General features: G+C 40.2%; 2 protein-coding genes across 11 annotated transcripts in view; one reads left to right on the top strand and one right to left on the bottom strand.

Moving 5' to 3' along the window:
• Positions 1-22,315, top strand: part of LOC140064538 (uncharacterized) — an 83,038-nt gene that overhangs the window by 18,496 nt on the left and 42,227 nt on the right. For 5 of the 10 annotated variants that reach the window (XR_011847770.1, XM_072111547.1, XM_072111543.1 and 2 more), the window contains exon 1: positions 20,936-21,161. The exons of 2 other annotated variants lie outside the window; for them this stretch is intronic. The gene's annotated coding sequence lies outside the window, so the exon portion shown is untranslated. Of the gene's footprint in view, positions 1-20,935; positions 21,162-22,315 lie in introns of those variants that run through there. 3 more of the 10 variants (XR_011847771.1, XM_072111549.1, XR_011847769.1) reach the window with 3 other exon arrangements.
• The window catches only part of PLXDC1 (plexin domain containing 1), a 45,155-nt gene continuing 23,757 nt past the window's right edge, over positions 918-22,315 (bottom strand). Inside the window, exons 9-18 of the mRNA XM_072111536.1 lie at positions 20,326-20,407; positions 20,022-20,082; positions 19,818-19,938; positions 18,317-18,346; positions 13,969-14,050; positions 12,937-12,991; positions 12,748-12,856; positions 12,065-12,094; positions 8,390-8,547; positions 918-2,131 (exon numbers count right to left, since the gene is read on the bottom strand). Of these exons, the coding sequence (XP_071967637.1) occupies positions 2,012-2,131; positions 8,390-8,547; positions 12,065-12,094; positions 12,748-12,856; positions 12,937-12,991; positions 13,969-14,050; positions 18,317-18,346; positions 19,818-19,938; positions 20,022-20,082; positions 20,326-20,407 (848 nt within the window). The 3' untranslated portion in view covers positions 918-2,011. The remainder of the gene's footprint in view (positions 2,132-8,389; positions 8,548-12,064; positions 12,095-12,747; positions 12,857-12,936; positions 12,992-13,968; positions 14,051-18,316; positions 18,347-19,817; positions 19,939-20,021; positions 20,083-20,325; positions 20,408-22,315) is intronic.

Below are 22,315 nucleotides of genomic sequence, written 5' to 3'. Positions count from 1 at the left end.
CATCATTGTATAAGTATTTAAGGACAGCCACATTAAAATGATGGTGTATCACTGCTGCTGCTGTCACATATTCACACCACACAGAATTTCTGGGGCCAAGTGTGCATCGGCACCATAGGGACAAAGAGTTGTGTAGTAGTAATGGTATAGTAGTAGCGATAGTCAGTTCAGGATCACTCTTTATTATCTATCATTGTCATTTGTTTGTCTTTATTTTTCTCATGAGTCTGGAAAACTCCTTTTTTTAGGTGCATATTAAATACCGTATATACTCGAGTATAAGCCGACCCGAGTATAGGCCGAGACCCCTAATTTTACCACCAAAAACTGGGAAAGCCTATTGACTCGAATATAAGCCGAGGGTGTAGTATACAGCCAGCTAGCCCCCTGTAGTATACAACCAGCCAGCCCCTGTAGTATACAGCCTGTCCCAAGTAGTATACAATCAGCCTGCCCCCATAAAGTATACAGCCTGCCCCCATGTATTATACAGCCTGCCCCAAGAAGTATACAGCCTGCCCTCATGTATTATACAGCCTGCCCCCATGTATTATACAGCCTGCCCCAAAAAGTATACAGCCTGCCCCAAAAAGTATACAGCCTGCCCTCAGTATGCCTAGCGAATAATAAAAAAATAAACTTAATACTCACCCTCCGACGATACTCACCTTTGATGCTTAGTGGCGGCTCCCGGTCCTCGGCGGCGGCGGCTCCCGGTCCTCGGCGGCTCCTGATCCTCTGCGGCGGCTTCTCTCTTCTATGTTCACTTGCCGGCAGTCGCGTCATCAGCGGCAACACCACTACATCATATTGTGCACCCGCTGGAAGATCGCATAGACGCGACTGCCGGCAAGTGAACATAGAAGAGAGAAGCCGCCGCAGAGGATCAGGAGCCGCCGAGGACCGGGAGCCACCGCCGAGGTTCCGAGAGCCGGAGGGTGAGTATTAATTTTTTTATTATTATTATTGTCTCGTGTATAAGCCGAGATGAGGTTTTTCAGCACATTTTTTGTGCTGAAAAACTCGGCTTATACACGAGTATATACGGTATATATCTAACTTCACTCCTGACACATACACTGTAGTAAATACGTATATATTCTTCATGAAATAAAACTGGGGCATGTTTGTGTCTTGAATGAATACATTGACAAGTGGGTGTTACCATTTCCCTTGTCAGAAGGCTGTTCCCCTTTACTGTCTGGCACTAATTTGACAGCCAAAATGTCCACCCCAGTGTCTAACACCCAGTTGTCAGTTCATTCATAAATTTGTAGAAGTAATAACAATAGATATAGTAAGAAAAGAAGTTCCTGAATTTTAGAGCAATACAAAAATGTTCTAAACAGATATTTTAGAAGAGGTCATTGTAAACTAAACATGTGTTAATATGAAGGTGCAGTCTTCTGTATTATTCTGGATAAAAGATTTATGATGTCTTTTCAGGTAATGTTTGTTTTTCGAGTTATAGTGCCTAATGAAGGGGCCTCTGTGCTCTGAAAGTTTGCAAATGTAAATTTTCTGGTTTCACTCTTACAATACTGTTATAGTTTTGGGCACAAAAGTCTATAAAATTACATAGTAAAGAGCTTTTCAGTTCTGTGCTAAGTACTAGACTTATTCGACCTCTGGAATAAAACAATTTGGGGTGTTCGGGAAGTCTTTGGAATGAATGTAAATGCAAGAATGATTTTTTTTTCAAGAGGCGTTGCATGGCTTCTCACATGTATGACAACCAGGAATTACTGTAAAATCTGTTGATAGCCGGCAGTACCTCTCATTATCCATGCAGTGTTATCTCTTCTTAAATTAGAACTTAGATGTATTCTGTTCAGTGACTGTAGAGAACAGAAAGCAAACTGGAGATAAGAATACGGTTCAAGAGAGATTTCTTCTTCAATTGTAATCTATAGTTAAGGTGTATTTGGGGATCCGTTCTGCTGGGATTTAATAAGTGTATTTGGAGGTCCCAGCTCATCCATCTCCTTCACATAAAGTAGATCAAGGGCGTCTATTGTTCTGTCTCCATAAAGCCGTCTTTATCAAGTCCTGGAGTTGGGTCCACCACTGTGTACACGCCGGGGCTACCATGATTGTTAAACTTCATAACTGCCCAGTGATGAGGATGATACTGCAAAAAGTGCAAGAGGTTACTTGTCTCAAATGGTTGTACTGGAACTTTATATACAGGTGGTTCCCTACTTAAGAACACCCGACTTACAGACAACCCTTAGTTACAAACGGCCCTCTGGATGTTGGTCATTTACTGTACTTTATACAACAATTATCAGCTATAACAGTTATTAAAGGTGTTTTCAATTTAATCCTGGTTCTTATGACAACCCAAAAGTTTTTATATCCAGTTGTCACAGAGACCAAAAAAATTTTGGCTGGGGTTACAATTATAAAATATACAGTTCCGATTTACATACAAACTCAACTTAAGAACAAACCTACAGAACCTATCTTGTACGTAACCCAGGGACTGCCTGTACTAGGTTTCAAAATAGAGAAGAAATTATTTCTATAGACACTGGGGAAGATTTATCAACACTTTTGATTCCTATGCCAGCCTTGATCTTCTGTGAGAAGTGCTCTTAATTTCTTCAACGTCATCTGCTTGTTAATGGGGTTATCCCACAAACTAAAGTAAGGCTCCCTCGCCGCTCCATCAGACTAATGGCGCTCGGCGATCTCCGTAAGCTCCATAGAGTTTAATTGAGCAGAATGCGCGGCCGTCTGCTCCATTAGTCTGACGGAGCGACTGTGGATAGGGCCTAACTTTAGTTTGTGAGAAAACCCCTTTAATGAATTAGGTGCATCTGCTGCTAACATTACATTTTTATATGATGTTTCAAATTCAATAGTAAGGCTCTCCAATTCTACATTGAAGGAACAAGTCATGGCTCTTTTACCCATTCAGGACAGCCTGTTTTGGCCTCAAGGACGCACCCCCATTTTTAAAATCTGCCCTGTGTCACTATAAGTGGTTATAGCTTTGGAACGCTTTTACATATCCAGGGGATTTTGAGATTGCTTTCTCGTGACACATTGTAACTCAAATTTGTTTAAAAATGTGGATGATATCTTTTAAAAATTCTTTATTTTCAAAGTTCTAAATTCTCTACTTTTGAAGCAGATAGACATATCACCCAAATGAATTCATAACTTACATTTCCCAAATGTCTGCTTTATGTTGGCATGGTTTTTTTTTAAGATTTCCACATATTTTATTATACCGATTTTTACTGAAGCTCCGTATGTACGTGAATCCGAGCGCTCAAGGATTTCCCACACTCCCGATAGATTTAGTTGATATCGGATTTTATTGATTAAAACATTAATATCGCAACGCGTTTCGGTCCGGTACTCGGACCTTCGTCAGGCAATCCATATGTAGTTCCTTTACAGGTAGGATGACCTATTCTTTGTATTCAGTAAAAATCGGTATATCAAGAAACCTTCCCCGGGTACCCCTGGAACACGGAGGACGGGACGATCATATACGCTGAGCAGCCGGATACCCGCAACTCAAAACCTTACATGCTGTATACTGATCATCGATCAGGTGAGAGTCCTATAGGACAAAGATTTTATTTCATTTAAAATATCATCGCGTAATGCACTAGGAGAGCGCTCCGTCTTGTTTTCTTTTTGTCTCTATACTATTTACTTTTGGAGGAAGTTTGCAGGCTGTGCATCACCTACTCCAATCCCAGGTTTTTACACATATTTTATTAGAATGTTATGAGGGTTAGAATTTGGGTGCCATTTTTCACATTTTCTGGAAAATCGCCAAAACCTGTATTTATAGGGACCTTCTCCGCTTTCAATTGACTGTGAGAGGCCGAAATAATTGCAAGACTCTTATTACCCCATTATGGAAACTACACCCCTCAATGTAGGAAAAAGCACTTTTAAGAAGTTTGTTAACCCTTAAGGTGTTTTAAAGGGGTTAAAACAAAATGGAGATGCTGTCTGCAAATTGTAATATTTTTGGACAATACATTAATTTTGGGGAGAAAATTAAACATTTGTAATAGATTAAATAAAAGGTTCCAAAAAGTTTGATACCCAATTTCTCCTGCTACCCCATATGTGGTGGTAAGCTGCTGTATGGGCGCACGGCCGGGCATAGAATGGAAGGAGCCGCCATCCAGAGCAGGTTTGCATTGTCATGTTGTACAGGCATTTTTTTTGCCAAGTGAGATGCACTTTTCTAGTACATAATGTGGCATTTATAGCTAATTGATGAGATTTTATGAACTCTTTTTTGGTGTGAAAGATGAAAACCATCAATTTTTGGGAAGATTTTGTTGGTATTCTATGGTCAGCCTCGATTACAAAAATACCTCATTTACCGGTATATAGATTTTATTTTTTTCCCAATTTTACTGAAAAAAAAGTAATTTGGAGAAAATGATGTTAATTTTAGCATCACTGTCTTTTCAAATGCATAACTTTTTTATTTTTCGGCTGGCAAATCTGGTTAAGGGCTTATTTTTTGCAAGAAGCGTTGTTCTTCTTTAGTCTTATTTTGGAGAGCGTAACATTTTTTAAATCACTTTTTAGAGCATTTTTTAAAGGGTATTAAAATTATCTTTTTTTATGGCTTTCACCGTGCTGGTATAATAATGATTCTGTTCTATTAACCCCTTAGCACTCAGCGCAGTACAGCTACTGCGCAGAGACGATGCCAGTTCATCTCTGCACAGGAGCCGAACCGGCATCTGGGGGTCGCAGGATGTCAGCGGTAATCTAACACCCGCGGTCGGAGTGGGCTCCGGGACGACCGCGGCATTTAACCTTTCTTCCGGGGGTCTTTCCCCCACAATCGGCACCCCCGCGCCGTTTTTGGGGGCACCGATCGTTGCTATGGCATCTCGGGGGTCCGATCGGGACCCCAGAGATGCCTGAAGGCAGTGCCTTTAAGGTGGCGTCTGTGACGTCATCTGAAAGGCTCAGTGTCAGCCTATGCATGCACATAGGCTGACACTGCTAATACCCTGCAATACATAAGTTTTGCAGAGTATTACCATGAACAAGCAATCAGATGATTGCTTGTTCATGTCCCATGGTGGAAATAGTCAAAAAGTGGGAAAAAAAAGTTTTGCAATAAAAAATAAGTTTATAAATCACTAAAAATGCCCATAAGCCCCAAAACATATAAAGAGACATATAACGCTCAAAAAAGTCTAAATCATAACACAAACCCCACATATATAGTATCACCGCGTCCGTAACAATCTGTAGAATAAAACTAAATAACTATTGAACCTGTACGATGAACACCGTAAAAAAAAAAATGTAAAAACCCACCAAAATTTGATTTTTACCTATTGAATCCCACAAAAAATGCAATAAAGAGTGAACAACAAAACATATGTACTCCAGAATGATAATGGTGCAAAGTACAACATGTACCGCAAAAAACAAGCCATCAACCAGCTCCGTGGCCAATAAAGTAAAAATGTTATGCCACTTGGAAGACGGCGATGCAAAAATGATAGATTTCCCCCCACATTAGGGTTTTATTTGGCAAATTTAGTAAAATGTAAGAAAATATATTCATGTCTGGTATCCCCGTAATCGTATCAACCCATAGAATAAAGATAACATGATTGTTAGGCTAAACGGTGAACACACAAAAAAAAAAAAAAGTTACAAATCCAATACAGAATTGATGTTTTTCTACTCGTGACCTCAAAATAAAGTTCCTACATTTTCAACAATAGGTGATACCAACCCCAAAATGGTAACAATGGAAAAAGCATCTCGTCACACAAAAAAAATGCAGTCACATGCCCAAATAACAAAAAAGCAGAAATTTTATAGCCTACAAAAGGGGCCAATGAGGAAACTAAAATCCTGGCAGCTGCAGGGAGCTCCTTCCCTTCTGCGCCTAATGTCCACATATGGGGGGGTCTCTGAAATCGGGAGAAATTTCATAACAAATTGTATGGTGGGTTTTCTCTTTTTATCTTTTGGAAATGTGTAAATTTTAGGGCTAAATGAACGTATAACCGGCACAATTTCACCTCCATTTTGATTTCATTACTATGCAGATCTGAAGGGGTTAACTGTGTCTGATAGCTTGAGGGGTGCAGATTTAAAAATGGGTTGTGTATATAGGAGGGTTTTAATGCTAAATATGTAAAATTTCATTTAAAACTGTATTTATCCCCAAAATAGTAAATTCTTAAAATACGGAAAATCAATAATCTATTTCTAAGCCGCGCGATGTCAAAATTAATTATCCAGACATTTCAAAAATTATGAAAATGTAAAGTAGACATATGGGAAATGTTATGGTAGACAGGTGGTAAATCTATCTGCCTGAAAACACAATGATTTTGAATTTTAAAAATGGCAAATTTTTCAAAAAATTCATTATTTTTTTCTTTTTTTTTTGCAAATAAACACAAAACTTATCAGCCAAAATTTACCACTAAAATGAAGTACAACATGTGGGGAAAAAACAATCTCAGAATCGTTTAGTAACAGTGTTCAAAAGTTATAACCATATAGAGCGACGCAGGTCAGAATCCAAAAAATGGGACTGAGCCTTAAGCTACAAAATGGCTGCGTCCTTAAGGGGTTAAACAGATTGTTACTGAGGTAATGATACAAATTTGTGTATTTTATTCAATTTTACTGAATAAAAACTAATTTGGAGAAAATCTTGTTTATTTTAGCATCACCATCTTTTTAGATGCATAACTTTTTACATTTTTGTCTGTGGAATCTGGTTAAGTGCTTATTTTTTGTGAGAAGAGTTTTTCTTTTTAATGGTCTTATTTTAGAGCGCGTAACATTTTTTAATCACTTTTTTGAGCATTTTTAAGGGAATTAGTTGGAAAGGTTTTTTTTCCTTTTTTTTGTGGCGTTCTTGATTTTGTTTAGAATTTTCTTTAATTATACAGATTGTTATGGACTTCTCAATACCAAATATGTGGGTTTTTTTGTGTATTTTTATACTTTATTAAGTGTTTATGTGGGAAAGTTACATTTTAGGGGCTTATATTTTATTTATCTTTTATTTATTTTAATTTTTTAAACTTTCTTTTTAACTTTCTTTACTATATAGAAACTTGAACCAGCAATGCTCTGATCAGTACTAGAGCTCACGTATGCTCAGAAGGTATCTGACTGTAGGACTGCTCAGGCAGCCCTTGGAGCACTTGGCAGACACTGGGGCTGCATGTTTGTCTGCGACGTGTAAGGGGTTAACACGTGATCTGAGTCAGCTCCGATCGCAAGTGTCAGAGTGCGGTGTCAGCTGTAATATACAGCTGACAGACGCTGTTTCTGGGGTCGGCTCCGCTTGTGAGCTGTTGCCAGAAGCTGGAGTTAATAGCACGTCAGGCTGCAGGAAGTATCTTACCGCAAGGACGTACTATTACTCCCAGGTGTGTGTAGGGGTTAATAGATACTTAAGCCACAACAATAATATTAGACAACTTTATTGTTAAGAGGATCTACCACCTAACCTCAGCATATTAATCCTTTCTTTGTCAAGGACATTTGGCATTTAGATGTTCCCATTTTAAAGGTGGGAAAGTTAAGATTGTCGTGTACACACAAGATTTTGTAGGTAAGTCAAAACTGTATATTTTATAATTGCAGATCCAGATAAAAAATTAGTTTTGCCCCAGTGAAAATTGGAGTTTACATTTTTTTTTTGCTGTAATTGGACCAAGGATTATCAATAAAGCTTCATTACAGACACCTTACAGCTGATCATTGCAATCTGGGACTATAGTAAAGCATCTAGAGGTCACAGTGATCAGAGAGGTTTGTCTTTAACTAGGGGTCGTCTGTAAGTCGGGTGTTCTTAAGTAGGTGACCGCCTGTCAGATAAACCCTCCAGGAGCACTAAATAAAGTTAGTGGCTTCCTAGCCCTTCCCCAGTTATAGCAGTGTTATATCGCTAGCTTTATTGGAACACATTGATAATCTAGAAAACACTGCAGTACATAGCGTCTCAACACTGGATTAAGCTTACAGTGTCCGGCGTATTCATGAGGGGGGCGGCCAAGGTGCTCCACTCTCTTCAGATTCTGACTGACACTCCCACACCCGATGCCTGCGGGGACTGCCAGGCCCCATGCTGCAGTCACTGCCTCCTTGGCCACCCCCTCATGAATACACTGGACTTCTGTAAGCTTTGTCCGGAGTTCAGACCGCTATGTACTGCAGTGTTTCCTAGCTTTGTGGTATGTTCTGATATAGCAGTGTTAAATCACGAGCTTTAACTGGGGTAGGGCTAGGGAGCCAGTGAGCTGCTAACTTTAGTGAGTGCTCCTAGAGGGTTTATTTTGCCTGACAGGTCCTCTTTAAGTGTGTGTTATGAATACTTGTGGTTTGGCATCATATAAACAACCCTCACCTCTATACAACAGTGTCTTCCTTGTTTTCCTTTATGGTGGTTTATGTAGATGACAGCCAAGATGATGACTGTGATTAGCAGCACTGCCAGTATTATTCCCACGATTGTGCCAGAATGCACATGAGAAACGCTCTTCTTTGGCATCTCCTCTAGTGGCTCTGAAAGAGAACATTATAGATGTACTTATTAGATTTATGTAATTGTAATGTTAAAAAAGGTTAAACGCATAAATAAATATATTAAACTTTTATTGTATAAATCAATTGTGCTGGTGATAATATTAAATTTTGGGATAGACATTATTCAATAATGTTTTTTTCTCCCTTTCTTCCTCCAATTTATAATTGTGTCTAAATCATCTTTCTGCTATTAGCAGACAAAGATACCCATATCCGGACAAAAAAATATATTATTAACACATGATAAAACTTAGCGTTTATTAGTCTCAGAATTAAAGGGAGTATATTGTTTAGTAGCGTAGCTACCAAGTGCTCAAAAGGAAGATGTGTTAAAAACACAGTAGGGTAGGCTCATTGAGTCACAAATGAGGCGTTCATGAGTTGCACGTCAATCTCTCATGAACGACAGATAGAGCACGAACAATGACCGGGGCACCAGCGCTGCAGTGCTCAAAGAACAGATATCCCTGCTATATTGGCAGTATATTTATATCTCTGTGAGAGCTCCTACTGAGGTATGGTAGTAAGTGTGTATCTGCTGCCAGACACTATAGTACTATATGTTTGTACCAACAGAGTATCTTAGAGGAGTATTATTAGATTGCAAAGTATGACTATAATAGTTGTTAGTCCTCTAGAGGTAGATATTGGTTGGTCATATGTTGAGACCTGAGCTCTATACTGTAGAGAGACAATACTGGTTTAGTGTCTGGATAGAATTCTACACTGTCCCTGATAGGTCACTATTCGTGGTTGTTAAAGTATAAACTAGCTCGGAGCCTAACCTAGCTGCTAGTTAAAAAGTTGCACTTTAGCCCCCCGACATGTTTCACCAGCAAGCTGGCTTCATCAGGGGTAACTAATAGCCCTCAATGAGCCTACCCTACTGTGTTTTTAACACATCTTCCTTTTGAGCACTTGGTAGCTACGCTACTAAACAATATACTCCCTTTAATTCTGAGACTAATAAACGCTAAGTTTTATCATGTGTTAATAATATATTTTTTTGTCCGGATATGGGTATCTTTGTCTGCTAATAGCAGTATTGTATTCTTCCAAGTAAAAATCCCTGCCGTGATATTTGGTCCATCTCTTTATAATAAAATAAATAATCTTTCCATTCAGAACTCACATAAAGAGCAGGGAGACCAGGAGAAGATTTGTGTTTCTAGTGATTTACATATCTCATTAGATATGACATCTCATTACAGATCTGAATCATAATGATATTTCTTCTTGTGTACAGAATTAAACTTTAGCCTCTTCTCCAGAGGTTGCGTTAAATCTCCCCAAGTTTCATATATGCATGAATGGAGCTATTACTCCTCAAAATAAGTTCCACGTGTAAAAGTTTGCTTGGCAATTATCCCCTGTAGTGCTCGCTGGCTGAGCGGATCGTCTCCAGGGGCCTGCACCTGCCCTGCGCGGGTGCTAGAGAAGCAAAAGCCAATGTGCTGCTCCTTGTGTTGCTGCTCTCCCTGGCTTTGGACCTCATGGAGTTTGAGATCACGTAAGGAGTAGAGACCAGGTGGAAAGTTTTGTGACTCGAACCAGTGCTTATAGGTGTGGATTGAGTGTGTCCCGGCTGCCCTGGTCTGTAGGTGGCCTCCGTGCTTTGTGTGACGTGACTTAACTAAGGCCCGATGTAGCCCCCGTTATGGCGGGAATGAGCAGTAGTTCTTGTATAGGCAGCCGCTGTCTGCTTGAGTAGGAGGGAAGGCCTAGGTGTGCAGAGCCATGGAGATGGCACCTGTCGCCATTGTGTGCCTGGGCCTCACATCACACACTTCTGTCTATTGTTCTCTGACAGCAGCCATGTCTATCGGGAAAGCGGCTGTATGTGGCCTCTGAGTTTTGCTCTAGTTTACATGGAGCGGATTCCATTATTGTTATGGATGTAATACAATTTGTGTGGATTTGCTGCCATATTGTCTGTTAGAAGTCATTTTTGAATGTGTACCATGTGTTTGGCTGGTTTTGATCTGTTTCACAGCTGCCTACACATCTAGAAATGAAGATAAACAGGTTCAAAGCCGCCAAACACATGCTAGACATTCAAAAACGCATGCTTTAAAATGGTCCAAAAACATGACTTGTGGCATCACCCTCACCCCTTACTGTGCCCACATTTATTCACCTTTTTTTTTTTAACCAAATTACTGCATTTAGAAACTGAGTTTCTGGACACAAGTCAATAGTTATGTGTTAGAGCAAGTATGATGTATGAAGTTAGACCCTTCTTCCCCGTGTATACAGACAGTTTTTCTCAAAAAATCCTTGTGCCTTTTTGCTCCTGTCGGACCACTGGCTGTCCGTTCACAGCCTTGTGCCCGATGTAAGGTCATGTGGCTGCAGGAGTGATCCGGTCACATGACCTTACACAGCCGCAGATGATGAACCCTGTCTGTGCCCATATGCACATTGGAGCACATTTACTAAGGGTCCGCACGGCGCATTTTCGTCGGGTTTACTGACTATTTCCGATTTGCACCACATTTAAGTGAGTTTTTTGACGCACGCGGTCAGCCCGACTGATTCATACTAAGCGCGGGATTTACAATTCAAATGGTGTCGCAAGACAAAGCGCTCACATACACTGGGAAAAAGAAGGTGAACTCCGGCGGACCTCAGCGGGGAAGCGACAGATGCAGGAAAATGGACGCACGATCTTGAAGAATCGCACCGGACTTCATCCTCGTCGGAGAACGCACCTCGGGGATCACGACAGGACCGGGTAAGTAAATCTGCCCCATTATCTGCACAATTGGACTGTCACATGCGCCGCCTGATCCTGTACTGTGACGGAGCCAATATCATCAGTGCCAGGTCGCAGCAGCCTCATATACAACGTTTATACTGAGCGCTGAGGAGGTGAGAGGCATGGAGGGAGATCGCTATGTGCATCTTCTCTGCATGTCCTTATACTGATCATTCATAACAGTGATCCTATTTAAAGGGGTTATCCGGCTGTTAAAAATTACTGAGGGCCGGGCTGGGGTGGGCTAGTTAAACATAATAAACATGGACTTACCTCGTCCGGCGCCAACAGGGAGCTTCTGGTCCGGGATGTGGCCGGCTCCTCCCATCTGTCCCTATCTCTCAGCATTGTAAAAACGTTGCAAAAAGGCATGTCCAGGAACGCACCATGTGACTGTGATGGCAACCTTAAAATGACTAGAATTGTCTCAATTGGATATTTAAGTACAGATAACAGTGTTGTAAGAGGTTTTTTTTTGCATTAATAGACGTCTATAAACACTATTCGCCTAGTTATTAATTTGTATTACTGAAAATGTGATACTCCTGATATTAGTGCGACTTCTGCTCTTCTCCTTATCCACCTGTCTGTCTGTTTACAGACTTTTTAGCTACTGATAAAGATAATAAAGGACACATCTATTTTATTTAATAAGGTATATTATAAGGTTTATCTGATAAAAGAAAATGGTTTCAAAGCTTAAGTTACGCTATAACCATATAGCATACATGTACTCACCATCTCCCTGATGCTTCATTTTTGTGTCATCTACATGAGAACAGAAGATATTAAGAAAGAGTGGTAAAAATATAATATTCCCAACTTTTGGAACCTATACTCACTTAGTACTATCATAAGGCAGCACTATAAAACGTTAAGTATTTGATATGGTTTTTCTGATCATGTGGTATGTCACGTGTTGGAGGGCACTTTCCTAGCAGATATTGTACCTTTACACACTAGACATAGAGTCAAAGAAATCTGGGATCTAGGAGCTACAAATAGGACTGGGGATTATTAAACAAAATATATAACTCAATACCACTATATGAAACATTAAAGGGGTTGTGCAGAGGTCGAAAAACATGTCTGTTTTCTTCCTAAAAGAGCTCCTCTCCTGTCCATGGGTAGCGTTCAGTTTTGCAGCTCAGCTCCATGCATCTCCATACATCCCCGCTGTGGCATCATTATATGAAGAAAGCAGCAATGTTTTTCAACCTTCTGACAACCACTTTAAGAGATGTAATATATTTACAGAGACACAACTTTTTACTTAGATCTATTTATAAGCTATAAAGTGCCGAACAGCCTTTTATAATAATAAAGTAAACCCCTGCGGGTCCCTAACTTAGTAATATAGTACCTGATATAATATATGTTGGTTTTTGCATCCTCTGGCTTAAATACTGTTTCAAATTTACCTTCTGTAGTAAGATCCATGGAGGCTGTCGTGGATACATCAATTTTTGGAGAAATTGTTTGGATTGTGGGATCAGCTGGTGTATAAACCTCACATGAGGTACTTTGGGCCTTTTGGATGGGACAATGAAAGAAAAATTACTTAAGTTATTTTCATATAGTGCATTGTTACAATCTCTTAGTATACACACCTCTTTCTCACATCCGTATGTTATCCAGTCCTGTCCATTTCGGCCACTGGAACATCTATATGACATAACATAGACATTCAGTTGCCATTTTGCAAAATTATCTTAGATCAAAAAATCTTAGACCAATAACTTTTTGGTGTACGGACCTGTGTAAGGTGTGATTTTTCGGAGTACTCGCTGGCATTTTAACTTATATCAATTTAGGACCTATATGACCGTTTGATCATTTTTTTATTCAAATATTCATGGATGGAAAAATGCTGAAAAAGTGGTGATTCGGACATTTAGACGCTATTTTGATAGAACAGGCGATACACAACATGTCTATGATTTTTACCATTTCTTTTTATATGTGTTCTAGGGAAAATGGGTATGATTTCAACGTACTTCAATTTACTTTTACTACTGGTGAATGGCCATCCAAAATGGCGGCGTCCCCTGACACAGCTGACACCCACCTGTTACTGCCGTGGTTGGTGCTGGCAGTACAGCAGTCAAATACGACCACGACAGTAACAGTTGGGTGTCAGCTGTATTATACAGCTTACACCTGCTGTGGAGAGAGCTCAGCCTGTGAGATTTCTCCATACACCCCCCACTCAGCACCAGGATGTAATAGTACGCCCTCGTACGTGAAGGGGTTAAACAGTGCAACCCTTCTGTTTAAAAGTATTTCAACGACCTGTTGAAACATTCAGGCTTTCAGTTGTAGCAATAGGGGAATAAAGCAGTGCCAAAAATCTATGGTAGTAGGTTTCCTCCATGAAAACAAAGGATGACGTAGGGTATAATCCTGCATTTACTGTTCTTCTTTCCCACTTACAACTCTTGTTAAGGCAGACACCCTTATAGAAAACTTGTTCAATACTAGTTAAAATTGGCATATTCGGCTGACATTCATGTAATACCTTAGCAGGTTTGATTTCATTTTGGCAATAGCAACTGAAGATGGAAAAATCTCTAAAACTCTTTTTAAATCATTGTCTTGCAAAATTTGCTTAGTATAATTATTATATAGTTGTACATGCTCACCTTCGTAGGACGTGGCACCAGCTGCAATTCAGGCTGGGGGTAAAGGTCAGGCACTGGTCGCAGGTCGTGTACTGCAGGCATGCTAGATAAGGAAACAGTGCAGATCTTTAGTGTCACATCAAGTGCATAAAGTTCATTGTTTCCTACAGGCTCATGAATTTGTATAGAAACAATGCAGATTACTTCACGTTTGCCATTGAAGTTTTTAAATGTTGAAGGAAGGAAATGCTCAGAAATAGGGGAAATGCCAGCAATATACATTGAAAATTGCCATCAGTAACTAATATTTTTGTAATTCCTTGTGTGATATTCCAGTAATTATTTAAGTTATTTCCGGCACAGCTTTATTCCCATATATTGGAATAATTCCAAGAAGTCATTTCACTGTACACAGTTATCTGCTATTGTATCCAAAAGTGGAATTCTACCCACATTCCTGATGTAGCCTACTGAACCAGGTATATCAGGCATAGTAAGTGCTATGCACCACGGGCAGTGGACCCACTGGACCACTGCGGACGATGACGTAAACCGACACCTGGGAGCGGAGTCTAAGTGGCACTCGGTTTTCACCAGAGCCCGCCGCAAAGCGGGTTGGACTTGTTGCGGCGTGGAACCACAGGCCGCTCCACAGGTACGGCTTTGTCCGCAAGGGTGTCCAAGGCAACGAATAAAGTCGTATTCAAAATCGTAGTCGGGGACAGGCAGCACGGGATTAGAGTCAGGGACGTAGCGGAAGGTCAGGACGGGCAGCAGGGGATCGAAGTCAATAAGGGAACCGGGGTCACAACAGGAAATCTCAGTACAAGCACAGGGCATCAGACAAAGCTTACTCCAAGGCTATGAGGCACAAAGATCCGGCAGGGGACACAGGAAGGGGGGGGGATATTTAACAGAATTGGCAGGCAGCGAGCCCCAATTAGCGGCGCACTGGCCCTTTAAATTTTACAGAGCCGCGGGAGACGCCACTGGAACCTGGAGAGGTAAGTGAGGCAAAATATGCCCCAAACCCTCTATTTTACCTGTTATTTGTATGTGGTTCCCTTATGTCCCTTATTCTGAAGTTTCCCTCTTCCCTCACTCCTTCCCCACAAACTCTCTTATCCTGTTTTTTAATTTTGTCCAATTCCTTCTTTTCTAATTCTTTGTCCCTCTGCAAAGAAACCACAGCCCTCCAGTGTGACATCATAAGAAAAGAATTGAAAGAGAAGGAACAATTAAACAGTTACAGTTTTACACGGTTACAATTAAAGAGCAGAATAAAGTACTGTTTATACTCGAGTATATACGGTACTTCTGGGGGGTTTGTGGGGAAGAAACAGACTGCAAGAAAATAAGAGCATGGCCTCACCTGAGAACACCTTGGATTGGGGGAAGCACCCATAGTGGACTGAAAGATTCCCACGACCTACCTTCCTTTATTCAAATAAATCCAGCCCATGTAACTTTAACCCCTTACCGACATGTGACGTAGTATTATGTCACGTGCAGGGCTCACGTGCTGAGCCCTCTCCATAGCCGGTAAGTCTTTGCTGCATATTGCATCAAAGGCTTACCGGTAACACCCATGATCGGTGCCAGCAAATGCCCTATCTATCAAAATATGATAACAGGTTTTCACTGCGTTTAACCCCGTAACGGAAAATCACTCCCAGAGTCGAAAATGCCACTTTTTTTGCCATTTAAAAAAAAATTAAAAATTCTATAAAAAGTGATCAAAAGCTTGCATAGTCCTAAAAATGATAACATTGTAAACGTCATCAAAATCCGCAAATAACGACACCACCCACAGCTCCGTAAATCAAAGTATAAAAAAAGTTATTGGCGCCAGAAGATGGCAAAATCCCCCCAAAATTTTTTGTATAGGAGGTTTTTTAAAAAAAATGTATGAAAACATTATACAACCTATACAAATTTGGTATCCTCGTAATCGTACCGACCCAAAGAATAAAGTAGACATGTCATTTGGGGCGTACAGTGAAATCCGTAACATCCAAGCCCACAAGAATACGGCACAAATGCAGTTTTACCAATTTCACTGCATTTGGATTTTTTTTCCCGCTTCCCAGTACACAGCATGGAATATTAAATACCACCATTTTGAAGTGTGATTTGTTACGCGTGGCGTTAGTATTGCATTTACAAATGGAATGCAAGCGAGCAGGGCTCTGCCCAATTGCATATGCACTTCCATTGAATTGTTTAAATGCAAGACAGCCCTGTCCCGGGCTGGTTGCATTGTGTTTGTAAACCCAATACAAACTCCACATGTTGCTGCACCCTAAGGGTGAAGACACACATGGCGTTTTTGGGCCGTTTTTACTAAGTGCGTTTTCAGATCGTTTTCATTGCGCAATTTCGGAAAAACGGACAAAAACGGATGCATTTTCAAAAAACGCATGAGTTTTTAAAAAACGGATGCGTTTTTTAACGCATGCGTTTTTAACAATCTTAAAACGCACTTAGTAAAAACGGCCCAAAAACTGCCCCAAAACGCCATGTGTGTCTTCACCCTAAGAAGTTTGCAGGACATCACACCCCCGGAACTAACACGGATATATAGCCCCTTATACACGGCGGTCAAACGTCGACTTCAGTGTCTGCAGAGGGAGCGGCACTCATTTTTAAATGTTACTTTCACAAAATGCAATGTAATTTATTGATATTTTTGTCGTAGAGCAACACAAAGTATAAGGTATTTGTGAAGTGTAAAGAAAATTATATTCTGCTTCTGCAAAATGTTGCACATGAAATGACTGAAATTGGTACTTTTATACCACTAAATAAAATCCATTGGGCACATATTGATTAAGAACGTGCACCAGAAATCATGAATCTGTGGCTTCCCTGCACTGGCCCGACAGTTCACCAACCTTTTTGTGGTGCACCTTTAACATAGGGTATGCAACAGAATTTGCATGTTTAATGTGGCGCACGGTCCGACTGAGCGCCGGAAGGCCCCCCAATTTGTGTGGCATGATGCCTAGTGCACTAGAAAGAACCAGCAAGGCCCTTAGTAAATGACCCCCATTGTGTCTAGTTGCCATCAAAGGCAACCTTATTTATAGCATACATATTTATGTGACTTATTCTCAGTTTAAATGAAGCTATTTTATGAACCTCAGAGATTTGATGCGAGAACATTAGTGAGCAAACAGCATCATGAAGGAACACACCAGGATAAAGTTGCAGCAAATTACATTTTAGGGTTAGATTTTAAAATTATAGCCCCAGCAGTTCTATCCATCATACATAACATGAAGCATATATGTAAACACTAGGTGAGAGAGAGTAGCAGTGGGCTTATTGTGTATTGTAGGATATTTGTAACTGGTGTTTTCAGTTTACAAAAGGTTATGTAGGGGACGCAGCAGGTGTATGGAAGAAGTTGCTCTGATCAGATCAGAGTAAAACTTTGTGGCCTAAATGCCAAATGCTATGTATGGAGGAAAACCAACATCAGCCTGAACACACAGCCATTAGCCGTGGTGGTGGCAGCATCATGCCACGGGGATGTTCTGCTTCAACAGGGACTTGGAAATTCTTCAGAGTTAATAGAAAGATGAATGGAGCTAAATGCAGGGCAATCCTGGAGCAAAACCTGTTAGAGGCTGCAAAAGACCTTAGACTGAGGCTCAGCTTCCTGCAGGGCACATACCCTAAATGTACAACAATGTCTACAAATGAACATCAAAGCAAATTGATGTGTAAAATGGCCCCTTAAACCCCATTGAGAATCTGTGGCTGCTGTTCACAAATGTTCTCCAACTGACCTGACCTGTTTTTACAAAAACACAGCATTTTCTTTACACTTCACAAATACTTGATACTTTGTGTTACTCTATCAAATTAAAAAATCAATAACTTGCACGTTTAGGCAAATGCAATGGATAGACAGTTCAAGTAGTAATGAATACTTTCGCAACCCACTGTACCTGCTGTGTATGGACTTAATAACTGTTTACAGAAGCACTGCTCTTTACAGGCAAAGTGAAAAGAATATTACAAAGGTTACTATTATTAATTGCACTTATCCTTTCTAAAAATAAACAACATGCTGGCCTCCCATGCTGCAATCCATCAGAGCTATAGTACTGCGACAGTGGATTTTATCAGAGTTATCCCCTACCGGAGCTGAGCGTGCCTGCCCCTGTAAACAAACAGGGGCACAGCTCTGAAGGATGGCAGCGTTGGAGACCGGGAGTGCTGGAGAAGGTAAGTACATGTTTATTTTTTTGTTTACAGCATCTCCCCCCAGCCCACCTCTAGATTTTTTAATAAAGTCGAACAACCCCTTTTAAAAAAAAGTTACCCTCCAATCATCCACCATACATGTGCGTCTACTCACCATCTCCCTGATGCTTTGTTTTTGTATCATCTACACAAAAACAAAATAAGAGATTTAGAAATAGGGTAAATATATGTGATTTCCAATTTTGAAACCTATACTGTACTTGCTTGGTTCAATCTAAAAGAAGTATTCTATAATGTAAAGTGTTTCATGTAATATGTGTTCTCACTAGCTTTCACACGGTTGGGAATATAAAAACATGGTTCACTAGATGCTCACTTTTGCAGTGTACCCACATAGTCTGGAATTTAAACCTTTCTAGGGGACTCTTTGGTGACTCATTTCCTCAGTTATAGTGTATTTTAAAGAAATGCCTGTGTGACCGTATAAACATATACCTTCATACCAATGGCAGCCTCTGTTATATCGGCTTGATATGTCTACATTGTACGAGTAGTAACCAAAATAATGAAAGACTTCGTTCAGACATTCCGGTTAAATTGTGTTTTGAAACACAATTCAGTCAGAACAGGGAGGGGCTTGCCCTGATCGCTTATGACGTATTGACATATTTTGTGGCAGTATTGTATCCACATCTGGTTTTTTTCACATCCTTTGAACAGTTTTTTTTTCTGGACCCAGTAATTTCTATTGAACTCCGTGGTCCACAAATGTAAAAAAATTTGGACATGCACCAAACATTTTTCAAAGGACAGCTGCTCAATTGAAAGAAAAACTAATGGAAATAAGAATAAACACAATAGACTAAAATGGTCAGTATGCTATCCTTGGAAATTACCTACAGTATAATAATAAAAAAAACATGTGTGAATGAGCTTTTAAGGAAATCTACCATTGGGAATCTACTTACTGAAGTAGATCGCTTGTTAGGTTCGTCATGGCTGTATCATTCCCTAGTATGCATCTTTTATCCTTAAAAATGTTATTTTACTAATTTGCATATTAGCTGCAGAAACTTGCGGCATGTAATAGCCTCTGTGAGCGCTGGAGCCTAAGGGTGATGGCACACGTGGCGTTTTTGGCCTGTTTTTAAGCAGTCCGTCAAAAACGCATGACAGGTTTGACCAATTATCTTAATTGAAACTAGTCAAAAACGCATGCGTTTTCAAAAAACGCATGAGTTTTTTTAAAAAAACGCACGTGTTTTTTAACGCATGTGTTTTTTGACAGGCTGCTCAAAAAACGACCCAAAAACACATTCAAAACGCCACGTGTGCCATCACCCTAAGGCTGTTACATGCCCCAATTGCACTGTAGAGCTGCCTCCTTGCCTACTGTGAATGTGCTGTAGCTCCTGGTCCTCTGCTGGCGTCATTGATTCTGTGTGTGGTCACATGTAGCTACAACCACGCTCACAGCAGACAAGGAGGCAGCTCTGCAGGGCAACTAGGGTGTGTATAGCCTTAGCCCCCGGAGCTCACAGAGGCTATTACATGCCCTGAGTTGCCTATGCTGGGGATTTCCACATTACTAAAATAATGTTCAGCAAGTAGATTACTTATGGTAGATTTAGTTTAAATGCTGCTTTATACCTTACCTTCTGTAGTAGGATCCATGGAAGGATTTGGTGTGGAGTCCATTTCAGGAGAGGAGGTTTGGATGGTGCTATCAGCTGGTGTGTAAAAATCTATGTAATCCTCACATGATGTGCTTTGGGCCTTTGGAGTAGAAAAAATACTTTATTTAGTTATTTTTCTATAATACATTATTACAATCTCTTAGATTACTTTTCCGTACACACCTCTTTCTCACATCCGTATGTTATCCAGTCCTGTCGATAACGGTCAATACCACTGGAACATCTTCATGAAATAACAGAGAAAATGATTCATTGCAAATCAACAGTAAGACGGCCTTAGGGTGGTGGCACACATGGCCTTTTGAACCCGTTTTTAGGCCGTTTTTAAGCAGTCCGTTTAAAAAACTGCATGCGTTTTTTAACGGACTGCTTGAAAATGGCCTAAAAACTGGTTAAAAACGCTAACGTCTGCCACCTCCCTTAGATTATCTGCAGGTGCCAATTTTCCCTCCTTAATTGGGCTCACCTTTGTAGGACGTGGCACCAGCTGCAATTGAGGCTGGAGGTAAAGGTCAGGCACTGGTCGCAGGTCGTGTACTGCAGGCATGCTGGATTAGAAAACAGTGCAGATCTTTAGTGTCACATCAAGTGCATAAAGCTCATTGTTTTAAGTCACCTGCTTGTTTCCTACAGGATCATGAATTTAATTAGAAACAATGGAGATCACTTCATGTTTGCCATTGAAGATTTTTAATGCTAAAGGAAGGAAACGCACAGAAATGGGGGAAATGCCAGCAATATACATTATAAACATGCCAGCAGTAACTAATAGTTGTGTAATTCCTTGTGCGATTTTCCAGTAACCGTGTAAGGAAATTTCCTTAGCAGCTTCAATGTATAGGAATATTTCCAAAATGTATGGGTGCAGGCACTGTACTGTTGTTATCTGCTTTTGTATTCTGAAGTGGAGTTCTGCCCACACTGATGTAGCCTGCTGAACCAGATACATCAGGTAAGCAGTTAAAACGATTGGAACATCTGCTTGAGATTCTTTATTTTATTTACTATGTGTATGTGGTTTTCTTATGTGCCTTATGCTGAATAGATAATAAAAGAAGAACACATCCACTTATACTTTCATATATGTTTTCTTACACACAGTACTGTCTCTATTCCCTGTGCATTATATCATCATACGTGCACCACGCATCTAATTACTGTGAAGCTCCACAACAATACAAGTCAAGCACTGGGCTGCTAAATGAAGATCATCGTGAAAGTTACCATTATGGTGCTGTATTTCCATTCAGATAAAAACATTGAGGCTTCTAATTTCAACTATTGTTATCTTATTCAAAGCAGGTATGACAGTATAATTGGAACATTCATCTGATGTTTGTATATAAGTGTCTTTTCACACATTATGCTATTTCCAGAAAGAACATATTTATCATATTTATGCATATTTAATCTATTAAAGCGTAACTGTAAAGTTGGAATGATTTTACCAAATTATTATATGTGATTACCCCTTTGAAAACAAACAGAATGATGGCTACTTTGTGCTGCTCACCCTTTTCTTTCCAAAGTTGTGGAATTTTCTGTTCTTAAAGTGTTTGACCAGAGGTGAAGTGGGCGGAGACTAATATCTGTCAGTCTATGCCCTCATGTTGAGGCCAGTTAGCTTGCCCACAGATCCCATGATGCCTTGTGTTCTCTCTAAAAGTAATTTAGCTAAAATACATTTAGTTTCCCACAAGTAAATTCAGTGAACACTGCACAGTGCACATACAGCATGTACTGTATATGGTGACAGCCTGGCAGCTTCTATCACATGGAGGAGCAGGGAACATGTAATACGTGAAATAAATCATATGTAAACTATTTGCATGATGTAGCTTATCTTCAAAGTGCAGACTGCAAAGTGGAGGAAGGGCTTCAGCATGAGATGCAGAGTGCAACAGAGAAAGTTCTGTATAATCACATACTGGGTTGGACGGACTGAGAGAGAACATGGAAGATCTTGTACTTCACTATTCTGTGCAGGAGACATCTATATCCAAAACTCTGAACACATCCTGCTCTGCTACATACACAGAAAGAACTCTGTCACATGATGTCCTCCTCTGTCAACAGGGAGCAACAGGAGTCTATAGAGTTTGTTAATACTATGGACTTCAGGGCTTGTAAGCACATGCAGAGGAGGCAGCTATTGCAGCACTCAGATAATCTGAGGGCCATAGCAAAGAAACTGCTGTATAAGTAAAGTAATAAAGATAAAAGGCAAAGTTGTTTTACATCCCAAGAGCTATTGATTTGTGGAAAAAACAGAGGTTCCCTGACCCCCCTTGCATGAACACAGAGTTTTCTGCACATGCACAGCTACTATGTATTCTGGTCTGTGGGAGCATTGAAAATAGCCTAGTCTATGCACTTGGCTATGTTCGTGCTTTTATAACCTCGCATAGAGAGTGACCTGACTTAAAGGGGTTGTCCGAGTTTAAAAAAATAATAAA

This window comes from Engystomops pustulosus, chromosome 6 (assembly GCF_040894005.1).
Source record: "Engystomops pustulosus chromosome 6, aEngPut4.maternal, whole genome shotgun sequence".
Taxonomy (NCBI): Eukaryota; Metazoa; Chordata; class Amphibia; order Anura; family Leptodactylidae; genus Engystomops; species Engystomops pustulosus.
The sequence above is the reverse complement of the archived record's forward strand: the minus strand, read 5'-3'. Positions and strand labels throughout refer to the sequence as shown.